Source organism: Heterodontus francisci, chromosome 13 (assembly GCF_036365525.1).
Source record: "Heterodontus francisci isolate sHetFra1 chromosome 13, sHetFra1.hap1, whole genome shotgun sequence".
NCBI lineage: Eukaryota > Metazoa > Chordata > Chondrichthyes > Heterodontiformes > Heterodontidae > Heterodontus > Heterodontus francisci.
Genome location: NC_090383.1, coordinates 97322506 through 97347106, shown reverse-complemented (window position 1 = coordinate 97347106; position 24601 = coordinate 97322506). Strand labels below are relative to the sequence as shown.

Genomic DNA, 24601 nt, shown 5'->3' with positions numbered 1-24601 from the left:
GAGTCTTATTTTAAAATAAACTTTATTAGAACATAATTTCAAATCATGTCTGAATTAAATCAAATACTTGATACGGTGTTCAGATTTCAGCAATCTTCTGTAGTACTGGCTGTAGAGTGAGGAAGTTAACATTTGGATCTTCAACCAAAAAGCACACCTCCCTATGGAAGCAAAAAATGTATTTAAAAATTCTAACAGGTAAAAAAATAACCAACACATTACTACCCCATAGTTTAAAGCAAGTGAGTTTTAGCTCTTTCACCTTCATTTAAATCTTTGTTCTCTACAAGTACCAGGAGGTGGTATAGTAAACCCTCCTTTAGCTGTCCAAAAGATTTACCTATTCTCTACCATCTGTCTGTAGCATGTACTACTTCCTTCTATCCCTGTAAGTCAATAGCTTTTTAATTTAATACCTTATTTCCAACTATTCTTTAGCATGTCATGCTGATTGTGAATTCAATTAACTTTCAAATAAACCTGTTGCTTGCTTTGAATTCCTCAGCACTCTGCCCACAACAGAAAGTAATGTGCAGTAGCACAAATGTTCTAGTTAAGAGCTCTTCCTGGCCAATAAAAAAAATTAGTTGATACCTTGGGAAGCACAGGTTTACCATTGTTCTACAGCCCGATATATCGGGTAAATGTACTGGGGTGTGTTTCAGCTGCCAATTTCACACTGCTGCAATATTTTAATTAGCAATCATACATTCAATTGTTCTTTATACTTACTTAAAAAGTCTGAAGGAAATGGTAGTCCTTTCAAATTCTTTAGCTTTCTTGTGACCTTTTTGAATTATTTCCTCAGGAATGTTTGCGAGTCTTGCTGCATTAAATCCATAACTTTTTGGACAGGCTCCTTTGATAAATTTATACAGGAATGTGATAGTTTCCTGGCTTGGATCTTCACACTCATTCTCAACCATACAAGCCTGCAAACAGTCCACAACAGATTATCCATTATGGAAGTGTACAAACAAACTTGTGTATCTTATTTGCTGCAGGCTTGGAGAAAGTCCGCTGCCCTTCTGAGGTAGTACACAACTAGGCATGCATGTTTTAAACTGTGAAATTCATCATGCCTTCTACATTCAACTGCAAAAATATTTAACAGTTGAATGCTGTTGGAAACTGCCTTTCTAGAATAATGCTTAAATGAGGTGAACATATAAGTATGAAGCTGCTACAACACTTGTTTCAAGTATACTGAACGCTATGCACTTACCATATGCCCTAAACAGACTACAGTGGAGTGAGAGAAATCTTCCACAAGGGAATGGTAGTGTGTAGAAAAGAGAGTGCGGCACTTGATATTTTCAGCAAGCTCCTTCACCACTGCACTAGCTATTGCTGTGCCATCGTATGTTGCTGTACCACGGCCTGGAATGCAAAGGTTTTGCTTAAGTGACTAGTCATGGCTATTCTCCAAATGGTAGTTCAAGAAGGAATTATGAAACTAGGATAATCATCATTTCATGTAGTGGTTATCCCCACCAGAGTGATCTGGAGGATAACCACTACATAAGTACCTAACCACAATATCCCAATTCAATGTACTGTGTGTGAAGTCAGCAAGAGGTTAGGGTACCAAAATTAGGTTGGAGGGGAATAAAGCATTAAGTGCCCCATTTCCAATAGTTATCTAATGCCAATTAGGGATGGGCAACAAAGGCTGGCCTTGACACTAACATCCCTTGAAATGCACATGTCCAACTGATCCAAAGTGTCTCTTCCCCCAAAAGTGACCTCCAAAAAACCTTGACAGTCAATGCATTTTCATCTTACTGTTGATCTCTATTCCTGTTATTACCCAACTACAATTCTGAAGTGTCTTTCAATAAACTGCAGGTGGTGACCACAGCAGCTTTTGATGATGCCTAGTGTTAGAAAACTTTGTAAATGCTCATTTTGAGCACCTCCTATTTGTTCTTACACTGCTCCCTAGGAACTTCACTGGCCAAATTCAGAAGTATACACAAGTGCCCTAGCTCCTTAAATATGTTGGGAGTACTATTCCAGATTTATCAATCACTACAATCAGATACTCAAACCTAGCATGACATTTAAAGTAGATCCGAACTTTACCTAATTCATCCAAAAGCACAAGGGAATGCTGTGTTGCATGTTGCAGGATACTGGATGTCTCACTAAGTTCCACAAAGAAAGTGCTTTCACCTGCAAGAATGATGTTTAATGTTATTTCAGATGCTACTGCACATGCTCTAAAGTCCAACTGAAAGATTACTACAATTCACTTCCTTTGACAGCTGCTTGCTTGGTGAGGAAGGAATAAATGGAGTTTAGTCAGCTTCCTGGTATTTGGATCGGAGAGATTATTGACAGACATGGTAGCTCTTACCCATTTTCTTTAGCACAAGTCATCTCATAGATGGAGATGATCATTCAGGTTGGTCCTAGTGAACTGCACATCCCCATCAATATACCTTTCTAGTCAAATTTTCTGCAACATAAAAAGACCCTGGCAGTTTCCCAGAAAGACCTGAAAACTTACAGAAGTAACTTGGTTACACCTTTGACTGGAGTATAGAATTCCTTATAGGGATACAAGTTCTCATGTCTATTTATGTCCTCTAGGAAACCAAGTACAGGTATGTTTAGATTGCTGATGGTTGTTAGCTACAGATGTAGCTCCAGATTTTCTGTTCTTTACCAGTACACAACTCAGATTTGCAAGCATATGCCCTTAGCTTTAACCAAAATAAACCCATGCTAAAAACTGGAGAAAATTCAGGGTAGAACTACTTTGTGTGTTTTTATAACTAAGTTAAAGAACTGCAAATATTTGATTGCAAAACAATGGCGCGCAGTGGTTAGCACCGCAGCCTCACAGCTCCAGGGACCCGGGTTCGATTCCGGGTACTGCCTGTGTGGAGTTTGCAAGTTCTCCCTGTGTCTGCGTGGGTTTTCTCCGGGTGCTCCGGTTTCCTCCCACAAGCCAAAAGACTTGCAGGTTGATAGGTAAATTGGCCATTATAAATTGTCACTAGTATAGGTAGGTGGTAGGGAAATATAGAGACAGGTGGGGATGTTTGGTAGGAATATGGGATTAGTGTAGGATTAGTATAAATGGGTGGTTGATGTTCGGCACAGACTCGGTGGGCCGAAGGGCCTGTTTCAGTGCTGTATCTCTAAATCTAATCAAAAATTCATTCATGGGCTGTGGGCATCACTGGCCAGGCCAGCATTTGTTGCCCTTTCAGAGGGCAGTTAAAAGTCAACCACATTGCTGTGGGTCAGGAGTCACATGTAGGCCAGACCAGGTAAGGACATTCGACAATGGTTCCATGGTCACCATTAGACTAGCTTTTTAAAATTCCAGATTTTTTTTTTTTATTAATTGAGTTCAAATTTCCCCATCTGCCATGACAGGATTTGAACCCATGGTCCAGAACATTAGCCTGGAGGTCTGGACTATTAGTCCAGTGACACTACCACTACGCCAAGGCCTCCTGTACTCTTACCTGACATGATTCTATCAGATGCTCCTAGACGTGTAAAGACTCGGTCAACTGGATTAAATTTGCAGCTTTCAGCAGGCACATAGCACCCTAGCTGAGCCAAGACAACCAGGAGGCCAACCTAGTCCAGAAGGGGAAAGAGGAAAAAGTAATCAGATGTAGCTCCAGATTTTGTGTTCTTTACTGTCACCAGTACACAACTCAGAAGTGCAAGCATGTGTCCTTACCGTTAACCAAAATAAACCCATTACTAAAAACGAGAGAGTTTAAGGTAGAACTGCAAAGATTTGATAGCAATTTGGGAAAATAATTTTTGCATTTTAAAAAACTAGATTACTTCACCCACCTCTAATCTACATTCCAGAACACTGCAATTCTGTTCAATTTATCCTTGTGAATTGCTCATATTAGTCATCAATTCTTGTATTGTTCAAAAATACTTTCAAAAGGATAGGGGAGGAAAAATATTACTTTTAGCTCAATATCTAGCCATGGCTTCTCCTCTCGCCTTAGAATCTAGAAGGCTGTGGGTTAAAGTCTCAAAATCCAGAGTTTTGAGCATATGCGCCAGGCCGACATTCCTGGGAAGTACTGCACTCAGGTGCAGTCTTCGTATCGAGATGTTAAACTGAGGTTTTGTCTGCCTCCTTGGGTGGATGTAAAAGATCACGTGACAATATTTTGAAGAGCAGCTCTCCCAACTGTCTGGCCAATACTTATCCCTCAACTAACACCAGAACAGATAATCTGGCCATTTATTTCACTATGCGGGACCTTGCTGTGTGAAAATTGGCTGACTCATTTCCTACATTACAACAGCAACTACACTTCAAAAGTACATCAGTGACTAAAGCACTCTGGGATGTCCTGAGATTATAAAAGGAGCTGCATAAATTTAAGTTTCATTTAAAATGCACAGAACTGTGCTAGATAACACTGTCTCTCCCACCTGTCTCATGAGTGTGGATTTGCCACCCATATTTGGGCCTGTTACAAGTAGACAGGAAGCTTGGTTGTTACTGTGACCATCTTCCAAATCTTCAGTGTCCTGGCAGCCAATGAGAACATCATTGGGGATGAAATCGCCAAAGAAGGTTTTTAAAACACATGGGTGGCGTGAGCCCGTAAGTTCCAGGAACGGTTGGGCATCCTCATTGGCAAGCATTACAACAGGTCTGCACATTGGCCCCTCTCCACTCTGACTGTAATGCGTGAGGCTTACCAAAACATCTGAAAAAGTAAAACCACCATAAGAGGGATGAAAACTGTATTGAAGGATCATTTCAAAGAACGGTGAAAAGCATCTGCCAGTACAATCAAATGTTTGAAATTTGGAAGAGCCAAACATTTCCAGAGACTGTATTTGGTTTGCATTGAAGTGCTGGTGCTGGCAGAAATTTGAACTAATGATTTGAAGAGCATCATACAAGAACCAGCTCAAGTACCAATAAGCACAGCACCGAGAGTTACCAGTGCCTAGGATCAATTCTTCCTGCTTTGCTTGATCAGAACATTTGCAGGCACTGACTCCCATTTTCCCCTACTACAGAAAGAGGAGTAACTCATGTCTCATGTTGAGGTTTAGAAACTCTGGGGCAAATGTGTGTGACCAAAGCTCCCAACCATCTACAAACATACACAAGTGGCTGCCCTTTGGAAAATGCCCATGCCTTGGTTGTTTTGTTGGGGGCAGCGAGAATAAGTTACGAGAGAAAGCAACTGAAGCGATAAAAGGATTACATTGACACCATCACACCTTAATTCAATGTTGCTTAATTCAAATTATCTGAATATTTCCAAGCACAATATTCCCACTTTTCACTATTTATTTACTTAATCTATAATATGCACACTTTTGATTGCCTCGCATGCACAGAGGAATGGAACGTGTGATACACGCGTGTCTGCCAAGGGGGGGTGGGGGCAGTTGAGAGAGAAAAAGAACAGCAGAAAGTAAGGGGAGCCCAAAAGTTGCCCTTGCTGGAGGGATTTGCTGACTGGGGGGGGGGGGGGGGGGAAGACAGAACACTGCATGAGGGGGGAATGACATGGGAGCAGTGGCTGCAATGATGAATTGGTTAAGTATACTAACTTGTTTTGCTGGACTCGGCTCGTTCAATTTATTTGATATTTTCCAGGACAAAAACAGCTGAATTAATTATCAGGAGTTTGTTGCAGATGAGTTCCTGGGAAAAGAGTGAAGTGGCCAGCAGGTGGGGTTAATTGTTCAAATGAAAGAGTCAGCTCACACGGTTGATTGTCATTTTTTTCCCTGTTCTGCTCCCTTCTGGGATTGGTCAGATTTAATTATAAAATGAAGGTTTACACATGATATTTAAAATGTTAAAAAAACCTGTTCTCCTATTAACAATGACAAACCTCCTATCACATCTGCTGGAGCAACAGCCACAAGAGCAAGTCCATCGTCGTCAGTGTGCAAGAAGCTACTTTAAGAGTTGTGTGATAGGTGGGTGGGTTGGCAGGAGCTTACAGCTACATGCTAATCAAGCTTGCCTGAGAGTTAAATTGCATGAGGTAAGGCAGCAGTACAGGTGCTCCAGTAGCACCAATAGCAGCTCTGTGCAAGCATAGCAATCTGAACGTCAGTACTGTCAGACACCAATTATGGAACAGAACTCCTTTATACAAACATGGGAATTAGGAGCAGGGGTAGGTCACTCAGTCCCTCGAGCCTGCTCCGCCATTCAAGATCATAGCTGATCTGATTGCAACCTCAACTCCACATTCCCACCTACCCCAGATAACCTTTCACCCTAAGAAATTATCTACCGGTGCCTTAAAAATATTCAAAGACTTTGCTTCCACCGCCTTACTCAAAATTTCTCCCCATCTGTCTTAAATGGGCAACCCCTATTTTTAAACAGTGACCCCTAGTTCTCCCACAAGAGGAAACATCCTTTCCACATCCACCCTGTCAAGACCCCTCTAAATCTTATGTTTCAATCAAGTCGCCTCTCACTCTTCTAAAGTCCAGCGGATACAAGCCTAGCCTGTCCAACCTTTCCTCATAAGACAACCTGCCCATTCCAGGTATTAGTCTGGAATTGAAGACTGCTCTACCACTTTAAATGCAGAGTGAGGTGAGGCAGAAGATATACACATGATGGATGACTGTCCCAACCGCAGGAGATCAAAACCCCCCACATTCAGCCCAAGACTAAATGTGGATCACCCAGTGCAAGGGTTGAGGCAACACTTCACTTACCAAGGACAGCGATGCAGTCCACTGCTGCCTGCCAGTTTTTGTAGTTCTTGTCAAAGTTGCAAAAAAGCCTCCGCATACAGTCTTGAAGAGCAACGTCTCGCCTCTCTTCAGCATTATTCATTGTATCCAACAGCTTTTCAATCGGTTTTGTCCAGTAGCGTTTGTAGCCCTTTTTGGTTGATTTCAACTCATATTCCTCCGGCACATGGCGATCAGCAATACTTTCCGGAACTTCCAGTTGGTAGCGGTTTTTGGCAGAGCCCCAGTAAACGACATTTCGGCACCCAAGCCTCTTGCGCTGCTTTTCCAAGTACTCTTGGAGGTTGCGTTCTGTCTCCTTTATGTCAGCGAGTGCCTGATCATAATCTGGGTCAAAGCCTGCTTTGGGAGTAATTACTCCAGTGTTTCTTGCCTTCTGATGGTCAAAGGCCATGTCCCATCTCTTCAACTCTGCAGACAAATCTGGGAAGAGGCCTTCGGTGGAACTTCCCTTCAAGCTTAGTATCTGTTTTAGTAGTTTGGACTTAAAGCCATCAACAGATGGTTCAATAATCTGGAGCACCTCCTGAAAGACTTTGAAACCTTCCAGGGAAGACAGGAAGTCAGTGATTTTCTTTTTACTATAGGTGGTCTCTTCGTACAGCACAGCCCGGCTATCAGGATGGTCTTTACTCTTCAGAGGCGATCCAATGCTATGGATCCGGCTCAGGAGTCGCTCCAAGTCTGGCAGTTTCTTCAACAGCTCAATGACCTCCGTAACCTTGTCAGGCACGGCCATCAGATCCTCAATACTGTTTAACCGATCCTCAATAGCAAGAGGGTTACAGAGGGGGGCACACAGCCACTGCTTTAGTAACCGTTTGCCGAAGTAGGTGCAGCAGTTGTCCAGCTGTTCCAGCAACGTGCCCTCGGTTGTGCCGTTGGTGCCATTTTGCAAGATCTCCAGATTGGTCAGTGTAATGCCATCCAGCACCAAGCGCTGCCCGCTTCTGACAAAGCGGCTGCTGCACACTTTTGTTCGCTCAATATCAATATCCACAGGAACATATTCTTCAAAGTTTGCCATCGACAAGAGCTCTTGGTCAACAAGGCATCTCTTTAGGTAGAAGACGCAGGCTCCTAGTGCTGACAAGGCAAGTTCATGGCCTTCGCCTGGAGTGAGCCCCAGTGAGTCAGCCTCAGATACCATCCGTTGGAGAACAAAAGGCAAAGGAATGTCCATGTCTTTGTGTTCCGTTTCATTGAAATAGCCCTCCTCGGCTAGAACTTTTAGTGTTTTGGATGCATCCCAGAACTGGGAGCCTGACTGCAGCCCCTCCTGCATGGCAGAGACGAGGCAGCCTTTCAGAACCTTCCTGGTCTCCATTGATGGGTTACCCCTTTCAAACAGCACCTGCACCGGCGTGTAATGTGCCACCAGAGTTCGGAAACGGGAGCAGTGCCGATCATCCTGAAACTGGCCCACGGAAAACTTGCCAACGGAAGTGTCGACGAAACAGACTCCGTACGAGTGATACTGGCCCGACGAGTCAGCGTTCACCTTCTCCTTCACACATAGGAGATACTTGTTGCAGCTTTCAGATGGGCTGCCATCCAGGACGCTATATGTCTGCGTTCCCTTTGTAATTATCCGACAGACTTCTCTTCGGACTACCCGGTCAAACTTAGTGGGGTGTGCCAGCGACTTGCAGCGTGCTTCCATCATCTCGGGGGTCTCCGTCTGCTCCACCCTTGCCACCTTGTACCCTTTCTGAACCAGCACATTAGAGAAACGGCCAAAAGCAATCTCGGGGAAACCAGAGTGAGCCCAGCTGCCCTTCATGAACATCAGTCCCAGCTCACTGACAGCAGTGACAGCATCCATGTGGTAGAGCTCATAAAACTTGCCGACTTTATAGAAAATCACCGTGTCGAGCATCTGAGACTTCAGCTCCCACCACTTCCGCATGCCCGGGGTACACTTATACAAGAAATCATCAGGCACATATAGTGAGGAACTGTCGTAGTCAGGGTCACCTTCTTTTTGTCTCTTTGCATCCTTTCTCTTGCCAGGCTTTAACCACTCAAGCTTTTCATGGTCCCACACTGCTGTTGGTGAAGCACTGTTCGACTGGCACTCGAACGTTTCTGGCGCAGAAAAGGCAGACAGTCTGGACTTTGTGCCCAAGGACACTGCTGCTGGTCTCTTCGGGGTTTCCGAGGGAGAACTGGATGTGCTTTTTGCTGCGGCCGGGACAACAGTCCCTCCACGTTTGCGCTTGAAGGGAGTCTTCGCTGGACTATCAGGGTCAGTCTCCGTGTCTGGCTCACTGATATCTTTCTCATCCACACCGCTGCTGCATTCGTCACTGCTCCCCTCCTGCTGGTCAGGTTTAAACTCATCCTCCGAGCTTTCAACGTCACTGTCAGACTCTACCACGATCCGTCTCCTTTTGGCCTTGGCACTGGCAGACCGTGCTGCCCTTGGCATTCGCTTCTTCACTTTCTCATCCTCACTGTTATTTTCTTTATCTTCCTCACTCACTGTAGATTGGTCACCTACCTGGAAAGGAACATTTTCAGTTTACTTGATTATCATTCTTTCTAAACAGCCTATCAGGTTGGCAAGACTGGCCGGCACAATAGCCCCATCTCTGGAACTGATGGGATAGAAGCGGTCGGTTGGGAGGAAGGGAGTTTGGACAGCACCAGTCCAGCTCCTAGTCGTCCACACAGGACAGAATTCTCCATAATTCGACAATTTAAGGCAGAAAGGTGGGAAGAGAAGATGGTTGCTGTGGGCAGTGGAAATATTCAGCCTCAAGTACTGAAGGGAGAGGGGACTAGATAAGGAGAGTCTTTCTTCAGTTGGTGCTAATACATTTGAACAAAGTGAACCTCACAGATTTCTATGCTACACCTGTCCCGGAGTCCTCAATACTGGCACCAGGTGACAGGTGTGGGGGTAAGTGGTATTCCATTGCCCAGCACTGTCATGCAGAACACAATACCAAGTTAATACATGGATCTTTGCATTTACTCAAACTGAGAGGAGAGGAGGAGGGGGGGGGGGGGGGTTAAAGGCACACTGTTTATTCCCAAGGGGCACTCAGATCAACTAAGGCTACAATTAAAAAGATCAGTGATTGGCTGTCATGGTTCTGGGGAAGAAATACATTTGCACCCTCACCTGCTACCCAATCTCAATGGACATATACTTCCATCAGGAGGGGCTGAATAAGGAGGCACAGGAATCCTGATCCATTATTCCCCCTCTAATTTTGAGCTGAGACCTGGCTCAGATCAACTAATTTCAGTACAGACTGGGGAAATCAAACTTGGAAATGTTCTAGTTTGTACCTCTGGGGTGTTTTAATTCTGATAAATTGTCCGATTGAAATGATTATTCATTTACCTCCATTTCCTCCTCCTCCTCATCATCGTCGTCTGGCTCAGAAGGTTCAGTGCACACAGCCAGTTCCAAACGCGCTTCTCTCGATTTCTGAATGGCATCGTCTGCCATTTCCATTGCCCTGCGCATTTCAGGCTTCCCACTGAAATAGACACCACCCCTCTGGGCTTCTTTACACTCAGAACCTGCAAGATTAACAAAGTCACCTGACTACAGATCGTAACCAATAAATGTCCAGTAACTTGCATTTATATAATGCTTTTTAAGTAGCAATCTCCCACAGTCAGAGCTGTTTGGGAAGAAAGTAAGGATGTCAAATTTTAAGGAGGCTTTAGAAAATAGGAAGAGATGTAGCAAGGCAGAGGACTTAATGAAGTTCCAGAGTATGGGATAAGTCAGCAGTGTCTGCTATCAATGATAAAGCAAAAGGTAGAGGGAAATGCACAGTAAACCAGAGCTGGAAGAGCAGTGTGTTCAGGCTGGGATATTTGAGGGGACAAAAAAAAAGGGGTGGAGTTGCAGTAGTAATAAGGCCAGCGTTTGATTTTAAATTGTTTTTCAGGTCAATGTACCAAAGGAAGGGGAGCCAGCAGAGGAAAGCAAATTTGGAGAGATAGGTGAACAAAATGAGATACTAACAGTCGACTTGTGTATCAGCTGAAGTCTGCGTCAAATTCAGAGGTTGCAAAGGGCTGTGGTGACAATGTCCCAGAAGTAAAAGTAGACAAGATTTGTTGATGGATTGGACTAAATGTGGAATTTGCAGCACAGCAGAAATTCTGTAGTGGTTATGGTCTTGATTGAGCATTTGGGAATGGGATCAGCAGCTCCATCAATTAGGCAAATAGCAAGGCAGCTATGGCAGAATCATACTCAAGAGGTTGACTCTAAATGGCCGAGCAACCTATTCAGTAGTAAAAACAGTTCTAAAAATGTCCACCAGCACCTTCTCAGGACTAGGGACCGACAATAAAGGCCAACATGCAACCTTTGCCCACATCCCAGGAACAAATAAAAAAAGGGATGGTTCTGGGAAAGAGTAAACGGGTGCTGTCAGTCAGTACATACCTTTCATATATGTATAATGCCAACTTCACAACACGGGAGAATTTTTAAAAAAAAGTTTTTTCATGGGATGTCAGCATCACTGGCTAGGCCAGCATTTGCTCCCCACCCCTAATTACCCTCGAGGTGGTGGTGGTGAGCTGCCTCGAACCACTGCAGTCCTTGGGGTGTAGATACACCAACAGTGCTGTTAGGAAGTTCCAGTGACGGAACAGAAATATAGTTACAGTCTGCAGAGTGTGAAGGGAGATTGGTAAGTGATGGCATTTGAAGGGTTAATCGCTCTACTCTAGTGTTATGTTTAAATTTAGCAACTAACTAAAATTACTGTAAGTTAAGAAGCAAGTTTTAGTTTTCACAGAATTGTTACAGTGCAGAGGAGGCCATTTGGCCCATTGTGTCTGCACTGGCTCGGATAGAGCAATTCCCTCAGTTCCATTCCCCTGCTTTCTCCCCGCAACCCTGCACATTCTTCCTTTTCATAAAACTAATTCCCTTTTGAATACTTCAATTGAACCTGCCTCCACCACCTCATCAGTCAACGCATTCCAGACCTTAACTCGCTGCATGAAAAAGTTTTTCCTCATGTTACTTTTGCTCCTTACCAAGCACTTTAAATCTGTGCCCTCTCGTTCTCGATCCTTTCACAAGTGGGAAGTTTCTATCTACTCTGTCCAGACCCCCTCATGATTTTGAATACCTTCATCAACTCACTTCTCAGCCTCCTCTTCTCCAAGGAATCAGTCCTAACTTCTCCAATCTAACCTCATAACTGAAATTCCTCATCGCTGCAACCATTCTCATTAATCTTTTCTGAACTCTCTCCAATGCCCTCAGGTCATTCCTCAAGTGCGGCGCCCAGAATTGGACGCAATACTCCAGCTGAGGCTGAACTAGTGTTTTATACAAGTTCAACATAACTTCCTTGCTCTTATACTCTATGCCCCTATTGATAAAGCCCAGGATACGATATGCTTTATAAACCGCTCTCTTAACCTGTCCGGCTACATTCAATGACTTATGTACATATACACCTAGGTCCCTCTGCTCCTGCACTCCCTTTAGAATTGTACCCTTTATTCTATATTGTCTCTCCATGTTCTTCCTACCAAAATGAATCACTTCACATTTCTCTACATTGAACTTCATCTGCCACCTGTCTGCCCATTCCACCAACTTGTCTATGTTCTTTTGAAGTTCTACACTATCCTCCTCACAGTTCACAATGCTTCCAATGTTTTAAAACAGGGATATACAAGCTCTGGGTAGCTGTAGCAAGTTAGGAAGCTAGCTTAAACTGGTTTCGGAGTTCCAGCAAAGCTAATTTATCATTATTTTCAGAGTATAAATTCAGGGATTATCAGTGCTGCTTGAGTGCACAGAGTGTGAAGAAGGGAGTTTGGTAAGGAGGGTAACTATGAATTAAGAAAAATCAATTTAATTTAAAATCGAAAGCAAGAGAGTGAGCGAGCGAAAGCACGCAAGCAGGTGCGTTCACCGGGAAACAGAGAGGGGGGGGAGCAGGGCTAGCTGCCACCGCCACCAGTCTGCCGGCATTCAGAAAGAAAGAGGTATAACATCACAGGGAAGCAGGTAGGTGACTGGCTGGGTGAGACTTCGGAGCTACAAACAGCGCAAGAGAGAACAGAGAGCAGCGAGGCAGAGGGAGCTGGTCAGTGAGTATCTGGCAGGTATTTTCTTTTCTCTGCTATTTTTATTTTTTCTCTAACATTTAAGACTATCTTCGAAGTAGAAGCTAAAATAACTATCAGTAAGTGGTTACTCGTTTGTTCGTTCTATTTATAACCATTTTGTGTTTATTTAACTTCCAATTTTAGTGCAGTAAATAATTTGAGGCTGTTCACACCCGTCGAATGCACATCTTGTGCCATGTGGGGACTCCAGGACCCTACCCATGTCCTGGACAACTACATGTGCAGAAAGTGCCATCAAATGCAAAAACTGAATCTTGGAACTCGAGGAGCAGCTGCTGTCACCGAGGTGCATTCACAAGGATGAGCGATATGAGGATAGCATGTTTCAGGAGGTGGTCACCCCGCAGGTAAAGAGAGCACAGGCAGAGAGCAGCTGGGTGGCTGCCAGACAGACATGGAGAACAAGGCAGGTAGTACAGGAGTCTCTGGAGAACATCCCACATTCTAACCTATATTCAGTTAAGTACCGATGGGAGAGAGGGTTCTTCTGGCGTGCAGCGAGAGTCATGGCCAGATCACCACGGGTGGCTCAGCTATGCAGGAAGGGAGGAGAAAAGACAGGAGAGCAATAGCGGTAGGGGATTCTATAGTTAAGGGAACAGACAGGTGTTTCTGTGGTCCAGGATGGTATGTTGCCTCCCTGGTGCAAGGGTCATGGATATCACCGAGCAGCTACAGAGCATTCTGGAGGGCGAGGGTGAACAGTTGGAAGTCATGATCCACATTTGTACCAACGACAGAAGTAGAAAAAGGGATGAGGTCTTGCAGGCTGAGTTTTGGGAGTTAGGAAAAAGATTAGCAAGCAGGGCCTCAAAGGCAGCAATTTCCAGATTATTCCCAAGGTCACGTGCCAGTGAGTATAAAAATAGGAGAATACACCTGATGAATGCATGGCTAGAGAGATGGTGCAGGAGGGAGGGCTTCAGATTTCTGGGGAAGGAGAGACCTGTACAAGCCAGAAGGTCTACACTTGAACAGGACTGGGACGAATATCCTTGCAGGAAGGTTTGCTAGTGCTGTTGAGAATGGTTTAAACTAGATTGGCAAGGGGGATGGGAACCTGATGACAGTTTCAGATAGGACAAATTCAGAGCAGGGAACAGGAGACAGAAAATTAGAGTGACTCTGAAAGACAGATGAAGCAAAGATTAAACGTGTGCAGCGCTAAAAGTTATTTATTTAAATGCAAGGAGTATAGCAAATAAAGCCGATGAGCTGAGGGCACTGAGACACATGGCAGCATATTATAGCTATAACCGAAACTTGGCTTAAAACGGGGAAAAAATGGCAGCTCAACATCCCTGGATATAGAGTTTTCAGGCAGGATAGAGTGGGAGATAAACAGGAGAGGGGGCAGCATTACTGGTTAAAGAAGCAATTACAGCTGTGAGGAGGGACGATATACTAAATGAATCATCAAATGCGGCCATATGGGTTGAGCTCAGAAATAAAAGAAAGGGGCAGCCACACTACTAGGAGTGTGCTATAGACCCCCAAATAGCAAAAGGGAGATAGAACAAATAGTAGGCAAATTTCTGACTGCAAAAACAATAGGGCAATAATAGTTGGGGATTTCAACTACCCCAATATCAACTGGGATACCAACAGTGTGAAGAACAGAGCACAAAATTCTTGAACTGCATTCAAGAGAACTTTTTTAGCCAACATGTAACAAGCCTAACGAGAGGGGCCACAATTCTAGATTTAGTCTTAGGTAATGATGAACAAGTGAATGAAGTAGCAGTGGGTGAGCATTTTGGAGGTAGTGACCATAATACAGTGAGATTTAGCATTATCATGGAAACGGACAAAGATAGAACAGCAGTAAAAGTTCTAAATTGGGGGAAGGCAAGGCATTCAAAAGCAAGATTCTACAGGCACAGTGTAGACATGTACCCACAAGGAAAGAGGGTGGTACTGCCAAATCTAGAGACCTTGGTTATCTAGAAGCATACAGGGCAAGTTAAAGCAGAAAAGAAAGTAGTGTTACAAAAGAGCTTTTTTTTTGGTAAAATATGCATTAAAGGTCTTATAGTTGAATTATGGACACTGATTCATCTGGAATCTTGGAGATGCCGAACTTTGTTTTTTTTAAAAAGTCACACTGGAAGGCACCTGTCTGTGGATAATCACCCAGCAGGGGTTGTTCTTGACTTTGGGAGATGTTTACTAAGAAGTGACAGGTCAAGATTTAGAGGTCAGGAGGCTTGACTTCTGGAATGTTTTTAGTTTCAATCTGAATTGTTAAAAAAGATAGCTGTTTTTGCCTGTCAAAGACGACCCAGCTCATGTCTCTCTTGAAAAGAAATCCTACATACAGTGAGTCAGATTCCCATTTCCTTCTGTGTAGAGGAAACTATCAAATGTGTGGGAACTGAAACCCTTGTTGCTGCATTTTACTCCAAGACCTATCTGAAGTCTCTGTAGCCTCATTTTTTGATCAACATCACCTAGAAAGAACTGTTATAGGAAGATTCCAGTGACAGCAGCCCATATGCATTTGGGACTCCAAACCAAAGCAACGGACATTTTTCCATACCCAAGTGTTTCTTTTCCAGTTTTCTTTGTATCAGCGCTAAACAAAGATCTCATTTTTCCTGTTAACCAATGTATGCGTGAGCACCGAGGTTTAAAAAAAGGAGTTTTAATTTCAATCTGTGTACACATTTTACTTTATTATTGGTTAAGACTTATTTTATAACAAACTGATAAACAACAAAATTATTAAAGAAACCTGGTTGGTGTGTTTTATTCTGGGAAAAACAATATATGACTATCAGTAAGTGGGAAAATTTAAATATATGTTGTGACCTGTGGAGAAGTTGGACAAGAACAAACAGTGCACTCCTCCTGCCTGTTGCAACATCTAACTGGGGCTCTGTGTGGGATAAACCCAACACCGTTCAATTGTAAGTGGGGTAATAATTATTGAAAAAGAAAACATAAAAAGAACCAGGTTTCTTGGGTAATAAAGTCTACACCACCGGAATGTCCAACAGTTGCTGCGACTTTTCTGGCGAGAGAGGACGTAACAGTGATTTGAGGAACTTGACCAAGGTTAAGCGAATAACATTGGCAGCAAAACTGGGGTTAGAGTTACAACCAGGAGCTAAGAAAGCAGACATAATTGAAGTAATAGCACAACATTTGGAATTGGAAAACAAAATAAAGAGGTGGGAGATGAACTGAACAGGTATTTTGCTTCAACATAGAAGATACAAGTAACATCTCAGAAATAGCTATAAATCAGGAAATGGAAAGGAGGGAGGAACTCAGAAAAATTACAATAACCAGTGAAGTAGTACTGAGCAAAATGCTGCGGACTGACAAGTCCTGGGTTCTGATGGGCTTCATCCTAGGGTCTTAAAAAAAAAAAAGTGGCTAGTACGATAGTTGATGCGTGGTTTTAAATTTTCCAAAATTCCCTGGATTCAGGGAAGGTTCCATTAGATTGGAAAATGGCCAATGCAACTCCTTTATTCAAAAAGGGAGGGAGACAGAAAGTAGGAAACTACAGGCCAGTTAGCTTAGCATCTGTCTTAGGGAAAATGTTACAAGCTACTATTAAAGATGTTATAGCAGGGCACTTAGAAAAATTCATGGTAGAGTCAACATGTTTTTGTGAAAGGGAAATCATGTCTAATCAATTTATTGGAGCTCTTTGAAGAAACATGTGCTGTGGATAAAGGGGAACCGGTGGATGTACTTAGATCTCCAGAAGGCATTTGATAAGGTGTCACATCAAAGGTTATTGCAGAAAATAAAAGCTCATGGTGTAGGGGATAACATATTGCCATGGATAGAAGTAAAAGCAAAATACTGCGGATGCTGGAAATCTGAAATAAAAACAAAAAGTGCAAGAAATACTCAGCAGGTCTGGCAGCATCTGCAGAGAGAAGCAAAGTGAACATTTCAGGTTTGTGACCTTTCATCAGAACTGCATGGATCGAAGATTGGCTAGCTAACAGGAAACAGAGTAGGCATTAATGAGTCACATTCTGGTTGGCAAGATGTAACGAGTGGTGCGCCACAGAGATCAGCGCTGGGGGCCTCAAACTTTTTACAATTTCTTTCAAAGACTTCGACGGAGGGACCGAAGGTATGGTTGCTAAATTTGCTGATGACACAAAGATAGGTAGGAAAATAACTTGTGAAGGCATAAGGAGACTACAAAGGGATATAGATAGGTTAAGCGAGTGGGCAAAAATCTGGCAAATGGAGTATAATGTGCAAAAATGTGAAATAGTCCATTTTGGCAGGAAGAATAAAAAAAGCAGCATTATGTAAATGGGTGAGAGATTGCAGAGCTCGGAGATGCAGAGGGATCTGGGTGTCCTAGTGCATGAATCGCAAAAGGTTAGTATGCAGGTACAGCACGTAATTAGGAAAACTAATAGATTGTTAACATTTATTGCAAGGGGAATTGAATACAAAAGTAGAGAGGTTATGCTTCAGTTATACAGGGCAGTGGTGAGACCACATCTGGTGTAGTATATACAGTATTGGTCTGCTTATTTAAGAAAGGAAGTAAATGCGTTGGAAGCAGTTCAGAGAAGGTTTATTAGACTAATACCTAAAATAGACGGGTTGTCTTCTGAGGAAAGGTTAGACAGGCTAGGCTTGTATCCGCTGGAGTTCAGAAGAGTAAGAGGTGACTTGACTGAAACATAAGATTCAGAGGGGTCTTGAAAGGGTGGATGTGGAAAGGTTTCCTCTTGTGGGAGAATCTAGAACTAGGGAATCACTGTTTAAAAATAAGGGGTCATCCATTTAAGACAGATAAGAAATTCTCTTTCAGAAGGTCGTGAGTCTTTGGAACTCTCATCCTCAAAAGGATGTGGAAGCAGAGTCTTTGAATTTTTTTTTTAAGGCACAGGTAGACAGATTCTTGATAAGCAAGGGGGTAAAACATTATTGGGTATAGGCAGGAATGTGGAGTTGAGGTTACAATCAACCATGAACTTATTGAATGGCACAGCAGACTCAATGGGCCGAGTGGCCTACTCCTGCTCCTAATTTGTATGTTCTAATGTAAGAAAGTAAACCAGAGGGTAGTGCAGTTGAATTAGCTAAAATTCAGTTACAGATGAAGGAGTTTGAACTCGACAAAGAAAAATAAAAACAAAATAAAAACGTGCTTGAGCGGAAAGAGAATTGACAATGAAAAAAAAACTTGAATTTGATGGATTGGAAAGGGCAAGAGAGAGCATTTCAAAGAGAAAAAGGGAATTTGAAGTTAAAAAGCTGGAATTAAGTCAAAAGAGTGGCCTTAACTTCAAGGAAAGTTCTGAGGAAAGATTGTACTCCAGCTCAGGACCCAGTTTATACAAGCCCTCCCTAAGTTTGAGGAAAGGGACGTAGAGGCATTTTTCATTTCTTTTGAGAAGTTAGCATAAACCGATGAAGTGGCCAAGGGAAAGCTGGATACTGCTTATGCAAAGCAGGTTGATGGGAAGAGCTCATGATGTTTATATCATGCTTTCTGAGGAGGCTTCTGCAGATTGAGATGGCAAAAAAAGGCTATTCTCATTGCATACGAGTTAGTTCCTGAAGCTTACTGCCAGAAATTTCACAACCTCCAGAGATGACTGGGCAGACTTACATAAAATTTGAGAGGGGAAAGCAAATTAATTTTGATTGTTAGATACAGGCATAAAAGATGGAAACCATGTACGAGAACCTTAGGGAACTAATTCTCCTGGAAGAATTTAAAAATTCACTCCCTCCATTAGTAAGAACCAGAAGATATCAACAGCCAGCGGAAATTGCTGACTGATCTTGTGTTTAAGCCCAAACCCTTTGTCCATCATCCCCAAAATCCCAAAAGGTATAGAAGGGAGGGTGAAAGGAAGGCAAGTAGCCAAAAAGGGACAGCTGGGAACGCCCCAGGATCTCCTCAGGCCAGAAAGGAAGATGCTGAGGGTGGTAGTGAAGTCCACAAGCCTAAATGCTACTATTGTCACAAGGTGGGACATCTCCATGCAGAATGCGGAAAGTTGCAGGGTAAACCCATCCCGAGAAAGCGGCCCTGGCCAAGAATACAGATCAGACTGTAGCTCTGACTGCAGCTGTAAGGCCAAATACAAAAAGCAATGTGAGTGCAGGGGTTGTGAGTAAGATACCTGAGAGTTATAGGGAAATCTTATCGAAAGGAAAAGTAACTCCTTATCCCTCAAGTGAGGCAGGCAAACCTATAGTTATAAAAGCAAAATACTGCGGATGCTGGAAATCTGAAATAAAAACAAGAAATGCTGGAATCACTCAGCAGGTCTGGCAGCATCTGTGGAAAGAGAAGCAGAGTTAACGTTTCGGGTCAGTGACCCTTCTTCGGAACTCAAAACCTATAGTTATACTCAGGGATACAGGAGCCACCCAAACTCTTCTGCTGGGAAAGAAATAATATTTCCAGAGAGCGCACTGAATGTTAAAGTTTTAGTGAATAGTATTGGCGCGGAGTATTTGTATCGGGTGCACCTTGAGTGTGACTTAATGTCTAGAAAGGTAACTGTAGGAGTTGTCCATAATTTGCCAGTAGACGAAGTTGACCTACTCCTGAAAAGTGATTTGGCCAGAATGAAAGTAGTAGCTTCTCCAGTAGTCACAGAAAAACCAAGTGAAGTTAAAAGAGATAGAAGAGTTACAAGATAAGGTTCCAGGAATTTTTCCTCCATGTGTAGTAACCCGAGCAATGGCTAAACAAGTTCTATTGTCGGAGGTAAAACTGGCACCACAGACATTGCCCAATATCAAACTTTCTTTGGTGATTTGGATAATCCAAAGGAAATGTTTAATATGTCTTCTGATCACGGCTCAGCAAGCTGATCCAAAATTAAATAAAGTGGCACAATCAGCTCCAACAGAAGCTGAGGCAAAAGGAGTTCCAGAATGCTATTATATTAAAAATGGGATTCTGATGAGGAAGTAGAGACCTCCTCAATGACTTGCGGACAAAGAACACACAGTAGTTCAGATAGTGGTATCGCTGGGAACTATCAAAGATAGTGCATGAAATTCCTATGGTGGGACATGTGGGGATCCGGAAGACTAAATCACGTATAAGTCAACATTTTTACCGGCAGGTCTTTCCAAGAACATGGTAAACGTGCCAGATTGCAGGAAAACTACAACCTGCCATAAAACTGACACCTCTAATTCCCATACCAATTATTGGGGAGCCATTTAGTAGGGTGTTGTTAGACTGTGTAGGACCCTTACCAAAAAAAGCAGGACGCCAATATATACTCACCATCATGGATATGGCCCAGAGGCCATTGCCTGGAGAACAATTTCTGCTAAGGTAGTTGTAGAGAAGTTAACCCAGTTCTTCACTAGATATGGATTACTGATTGAGATTCAGTCAGATCAAGGTTCCAATTTTATCTCAAATTTCTCAAGGAGTTATGAATAATTTAGGTATAACAGTTAAAGTCTTCAGCATACCACCCACAGACACAGGGAGCTTTAGAAAGGTACCATCAGTTCCTCAAAACAATGATTAGGGCATACTGTCATGAATATTCCTATGATTGGGATAAAGGGCTAGAATTTCTTTTGTTTGCCACTAGGGATTCACCTAATCCTAAAGGTTTTAATCCTTTTGAATTAGTTTACAGACATGAGATAAGAGATCCTCTAAAACAAATTAAAGAAAGGTCTTTAGAACAGAGGGACAAATCTTCTGTGCTAGATTATGCATCAGTGTTCCGGGAACGGCTCCAGAGCTTGCAAAGTGGCTCAGGAACACCTGAAAGCTTCCCAAACAAAGAAATGGGCAAACAAGCATGCCAAGACCCAAACATTTCAACCAGGGATGAGGTGTTAGTATTACTGCCTTTACAGGGTGAACCGTTGAAAGCAGTTCAGTGGTTCATATAAAGTGGTCAAGAGAATTGGTAAGGTAAATTAGGTTGACACCCCAGATCGCCAGAAAAAGAATCAGCTGCGTTAAAACATTATTATTGCCGGGAAGAGGATAAGCAAGCACGGGTACGTCAGGTGGTAGGGACAGTGAAGGATGAAAGGGATAGTGAGGATGAGGCAGAAGGAGGCTTAGACAATTCTCAAATTGAACCTCCTATCCAGTTAGCCAATACTGAATTGCTAAGGAGATTGGACACTATGCTTTCATATTTAGATGCAGAAGACAACCTAACAAGGCTACTCAGCATTTAAAAAGTCTGTAGGGATAAGCCAGGATGTACAACCTTAGCCACATGATGTGGATGTAGGGGAATCCTTTCCTAAAAAACAGCATCCTTATCGCTTAAGTCCAGAGAAACAAGCCCAAGTAAAACCATGCTTTGAGCATCATGAACAGCCAAGTCCCTGTGCTCAGTTATTAACAAATACCTACCAATACTGTGGAAGTGCTTGCAATGGAAACAATTATGCAGCTGATTTGGCCATTGTTACAAAATCACCCGAGTTTATGGGCAGGGACAGATAAAACAGGAAAACTGCACTAGCATCAAGCTTTCAAGCAAATCTGTATAGATTTTAGATTTTTTGATTTAGATTTAGAGATACAGCACTGAAACAGGCCCTTCGGCCCACCGAGTCTGTGCCGACCATTAACCACCCATTTATACTAATCCTACACTATCCCATATTCCTACCACATCCTCACCTGTTCCTATATTCCCCTACCTATACTAGGGGCAATTTTATAATGGCCAATTTACCTATCAACCTGCAAGCCTTTTGGCTGTGGGAGGAAACCGGAGCACCCGGAGGAAACCCACGCAGACACAGGGAGAACTTGCAAACTCCACACAGGCAGTACCCAGAATTGGACCCGGGTCGCTGGAGCTGTGAGGCTGCGGTGCTAACCACTGCGCCACTCAAGTAGTGTTTAACCACTGCACTCAATCGTTTCTAGTTATTTCTCTATTGAGATACTTGTTTAATCACATTTAAATATGACAAAAGTTATCAGTCACACCAACTTTCAGGCCAGGGACCTCCCCAGTGTTGGGGAAGTTCCATACAGGATAAAAATTGTGGAAACACATCATTGACCTGCATATAAAGACTCAACAAGTCAGAACAAAGAGACCAGACTCAACCAGTCTGTACGACCTAGTCAGCACAATCCACAGGGTGGATACCATTAGATATAGGCTTGCACAAGTATCTCTTCAAATTATTGTCAGCATGAACACTTATTTGCAGAACTAGTTAAATAAAACCTGATAGCTAAAAGTACTCAAAAAGGTCAACAGTGGAAATATGAACCTTATATTGTATCATAGAAAATGATATTGGAGCTTTGATATAAATTGTTAGCTCAGCCAAGTACTGCAAACTTAAACTGGGTTTCTGATAGCAGATAGGTTTGGGCTGCATCTGAACTCAGGTCCCAGCAGCAAAGGATTAAAAACAAAAAGAACAGGGGCAACAGAAGTAGTGTTTAACCACTGCACTCAGAATCGTTTCTAGTTATTTCTCTATTGAGATACTTGTTTAATCACATTTAGATATGACAAAAGCTAAATCTGTACAGGAATTCACATTTTATACTCTGGCCTCTTACCTGTGTACAACTTGACATACTTCACACTAACCCAGCCTCTTGTTGGAGGATCATCAAAGAACTGGACATGGATACGAAGAGCCTTCCCTTTTCCCCTGAGGTACTCGTCGGCAGTTGGATGATTATACACCAAGCTTGGCCACCAAGGGTACCCTTCCAGTTTGGCCCACACCAGATCTCCTGGAGTAAAGTCACAAGCCTGACTGCAGAACAGAATTGTAGAACATGAGACAATTACTTCAGCATTTCAGATCCTTTTATTTGTGCAACAGTCTTTTCCTTTAGTATTGTCCTGCAGACTTACACTTGCTCTATCAAGCAGTTCACTATTTCCCAAGCTCACTTCAAAGCTGCTACATCTGCAAGGATTCCCCAAGAACATTCCACGGAACATGAGACGCGTGCTCAAAAGGAAAGGAAACACCACTAACATTAACAGCTATCGGGTCCCCAAATCACACTACACTTCAGTGGTCAGCTGCAGAGGAAGTGCTTTGCAAAGTTTCTTTTTTTCCTCACTTTTTAAGTTTTCTGCTCCCCTTCCTTTCCGAAACATTGCCTTACATTGCAACACTTCAGGAACAGTAGGTTTATTAAAAGAATATTTAGTATAAACTCACACCAAAACAACTTAGTGGGGACCCTAACCCGTGCAGTCTGAGTCCATTGAGTACTGACAGTAAAGTTGCCGGCCTCCCCGGGCTGGAATCAATGCCCTGCCCCACACCTGGACACTGAGGGCAGTTTAAGCACAGCGCAAACCCCCCGCTCAGACTCTCGGCACTAACTGGTTGTGCAGTCCCCCTTCCCCTCTCTCTTACCTCAATGCGGGGAGCCCGGGGGCCGCCACCTGTTTGCCGGCCTGCCTCGCCCCCCCGGAGAAGCCCGGGCTGCGGGTAGCGGCAACTCGGGGCCTCTTGGCCGGGCCCGATCCCGGGCTCGGACGGCGCTTGGCGGCCCCGCTCCCGTTCTCTTTGGCCACTTCCCGAGGAGAAGTATTGGCCTTTTTAGCAGTCGGCACATCGGCTTCAGGCTCGGGCTTGGAAGCGGCGCTGAGCGGCGGCGATTTGGGGAAGAAGCTGAACAGGGTGCTCTGCCGGGACATGCTGCAGACCGCGGCCGCCACCAAGCAGGAACAACCGGAACCGAACTCGGGCTTTGGCGCTGGCGGGAAAATGGAACGCGGGGTCAAAGGAAGGAATTCCGAATGTTGCCGCAGCCAATGGCCGCTCACCTCCTCTTTCCCGCCAGCGCCAAGCCCCGCCCCCAGCTGCAGGCAGCTTTGCGGAATGTTAAAGTGCAACCTGATTGGCTGCACTTGTGGCCTTGTGGAGAAGCTTGAAGACTGGAAGACAATTGTGTCTATATATTTCTATATCTAATTTCTCCATGCTACAATCTATTCTAAATCCCTGGCTCTGGGTGAAGTTTGGATCCAGCCATGCCCCACAATGATTTGGCCAATTTTAATTGTACTAGTGTAGGTGGCACTGAGTTTCCCCCGCCTCACTATGCTAATATAGTCTCACGTCCCGTCCAATTCAAGTGAAAGATGCTTAAAATAAAGCTGTTTTCCATTTCAGAAAACCCAAAGGAACCTTATACAGCAAAACAACATTATTACAAGTGTCTGTTCGGTTCTCTGTTCCTTGCAGTGCACACCAGTTGCAGAGGGCGTAGGTGATTTGAACTTGGGCATGGAGAGCTGACTGTACGACAGTAGGAGGCTGTCAAATATATTAGGCAGACAGTAAAAGACAAGGGCTGACAGGTGGCATAATTTCCTTTCTATAACGTGGCATTCAAAACTGCACAGCAGATGTAACAGTGCAGGAGCGGGAAGAGAAGCTACTGGAAGTGATTTTCTGGCTACGATTAGATAGATGAGAATGGAGCCAGGCGAATGCAGTCCAATTGAGCTGGTCGATGGTGGAGAGGCCTTGGAATTATATAAATAAGAGCATAAAGTGAAAGAGTTAATCATAAATTTGTGTAAAGCAATGGTTACGTCACAGTTACCAATACTGTGCAATTTTGAACACCACATGATAGAAATTAAATTAAAACTATCAAGGACATACAACGTAGATTCCCCAGAGTTACATCATGGATGGGGAAACTTCAGTTATAGGAGATACTGGGACTATTTGCACTGGAGCAGAGAAAGCTAACAAGATTTTCAAACTTTGTGAT

The 24601-nt window shown here is 43.4% G+C and overlaps 1 protein-coding gene across 1 annotated transcript; it reads right to left on the bottom strand.

Annotated features, from left to right (window-relative positions):
• Positions 1-3: 3 nt before the first annotated feature.
• Positions 4-23658, bottom strand: msh6 (mutS homolog 6 (E. coli)). Its single transcript, XM_068045227.1, has 10 exons — positions 23230-23658; positions 22409-22611; positions 10100-10281; positions 6706-9247; positions 4429-4709; positions 3483-3600; positions 2086-2175; positions 1226-1380; positions 733-932; positions 4-161 (listed from the first exon to the last, which is right to left on the bottom strand). The coding sequence occupies exons 1-10, from the start codon at positions 23511-23513 to the stop codon at positions 80-82; spliced, it is 4137 nt and encodes a 1378-aa protein (XP_067901328.1). The 5' UTR covers positions 23514-23658; the 3' UTR covers positions 4-79.
• Between the last annotated feature and the right edge of the window lie 943 nt (positions 23659-24601).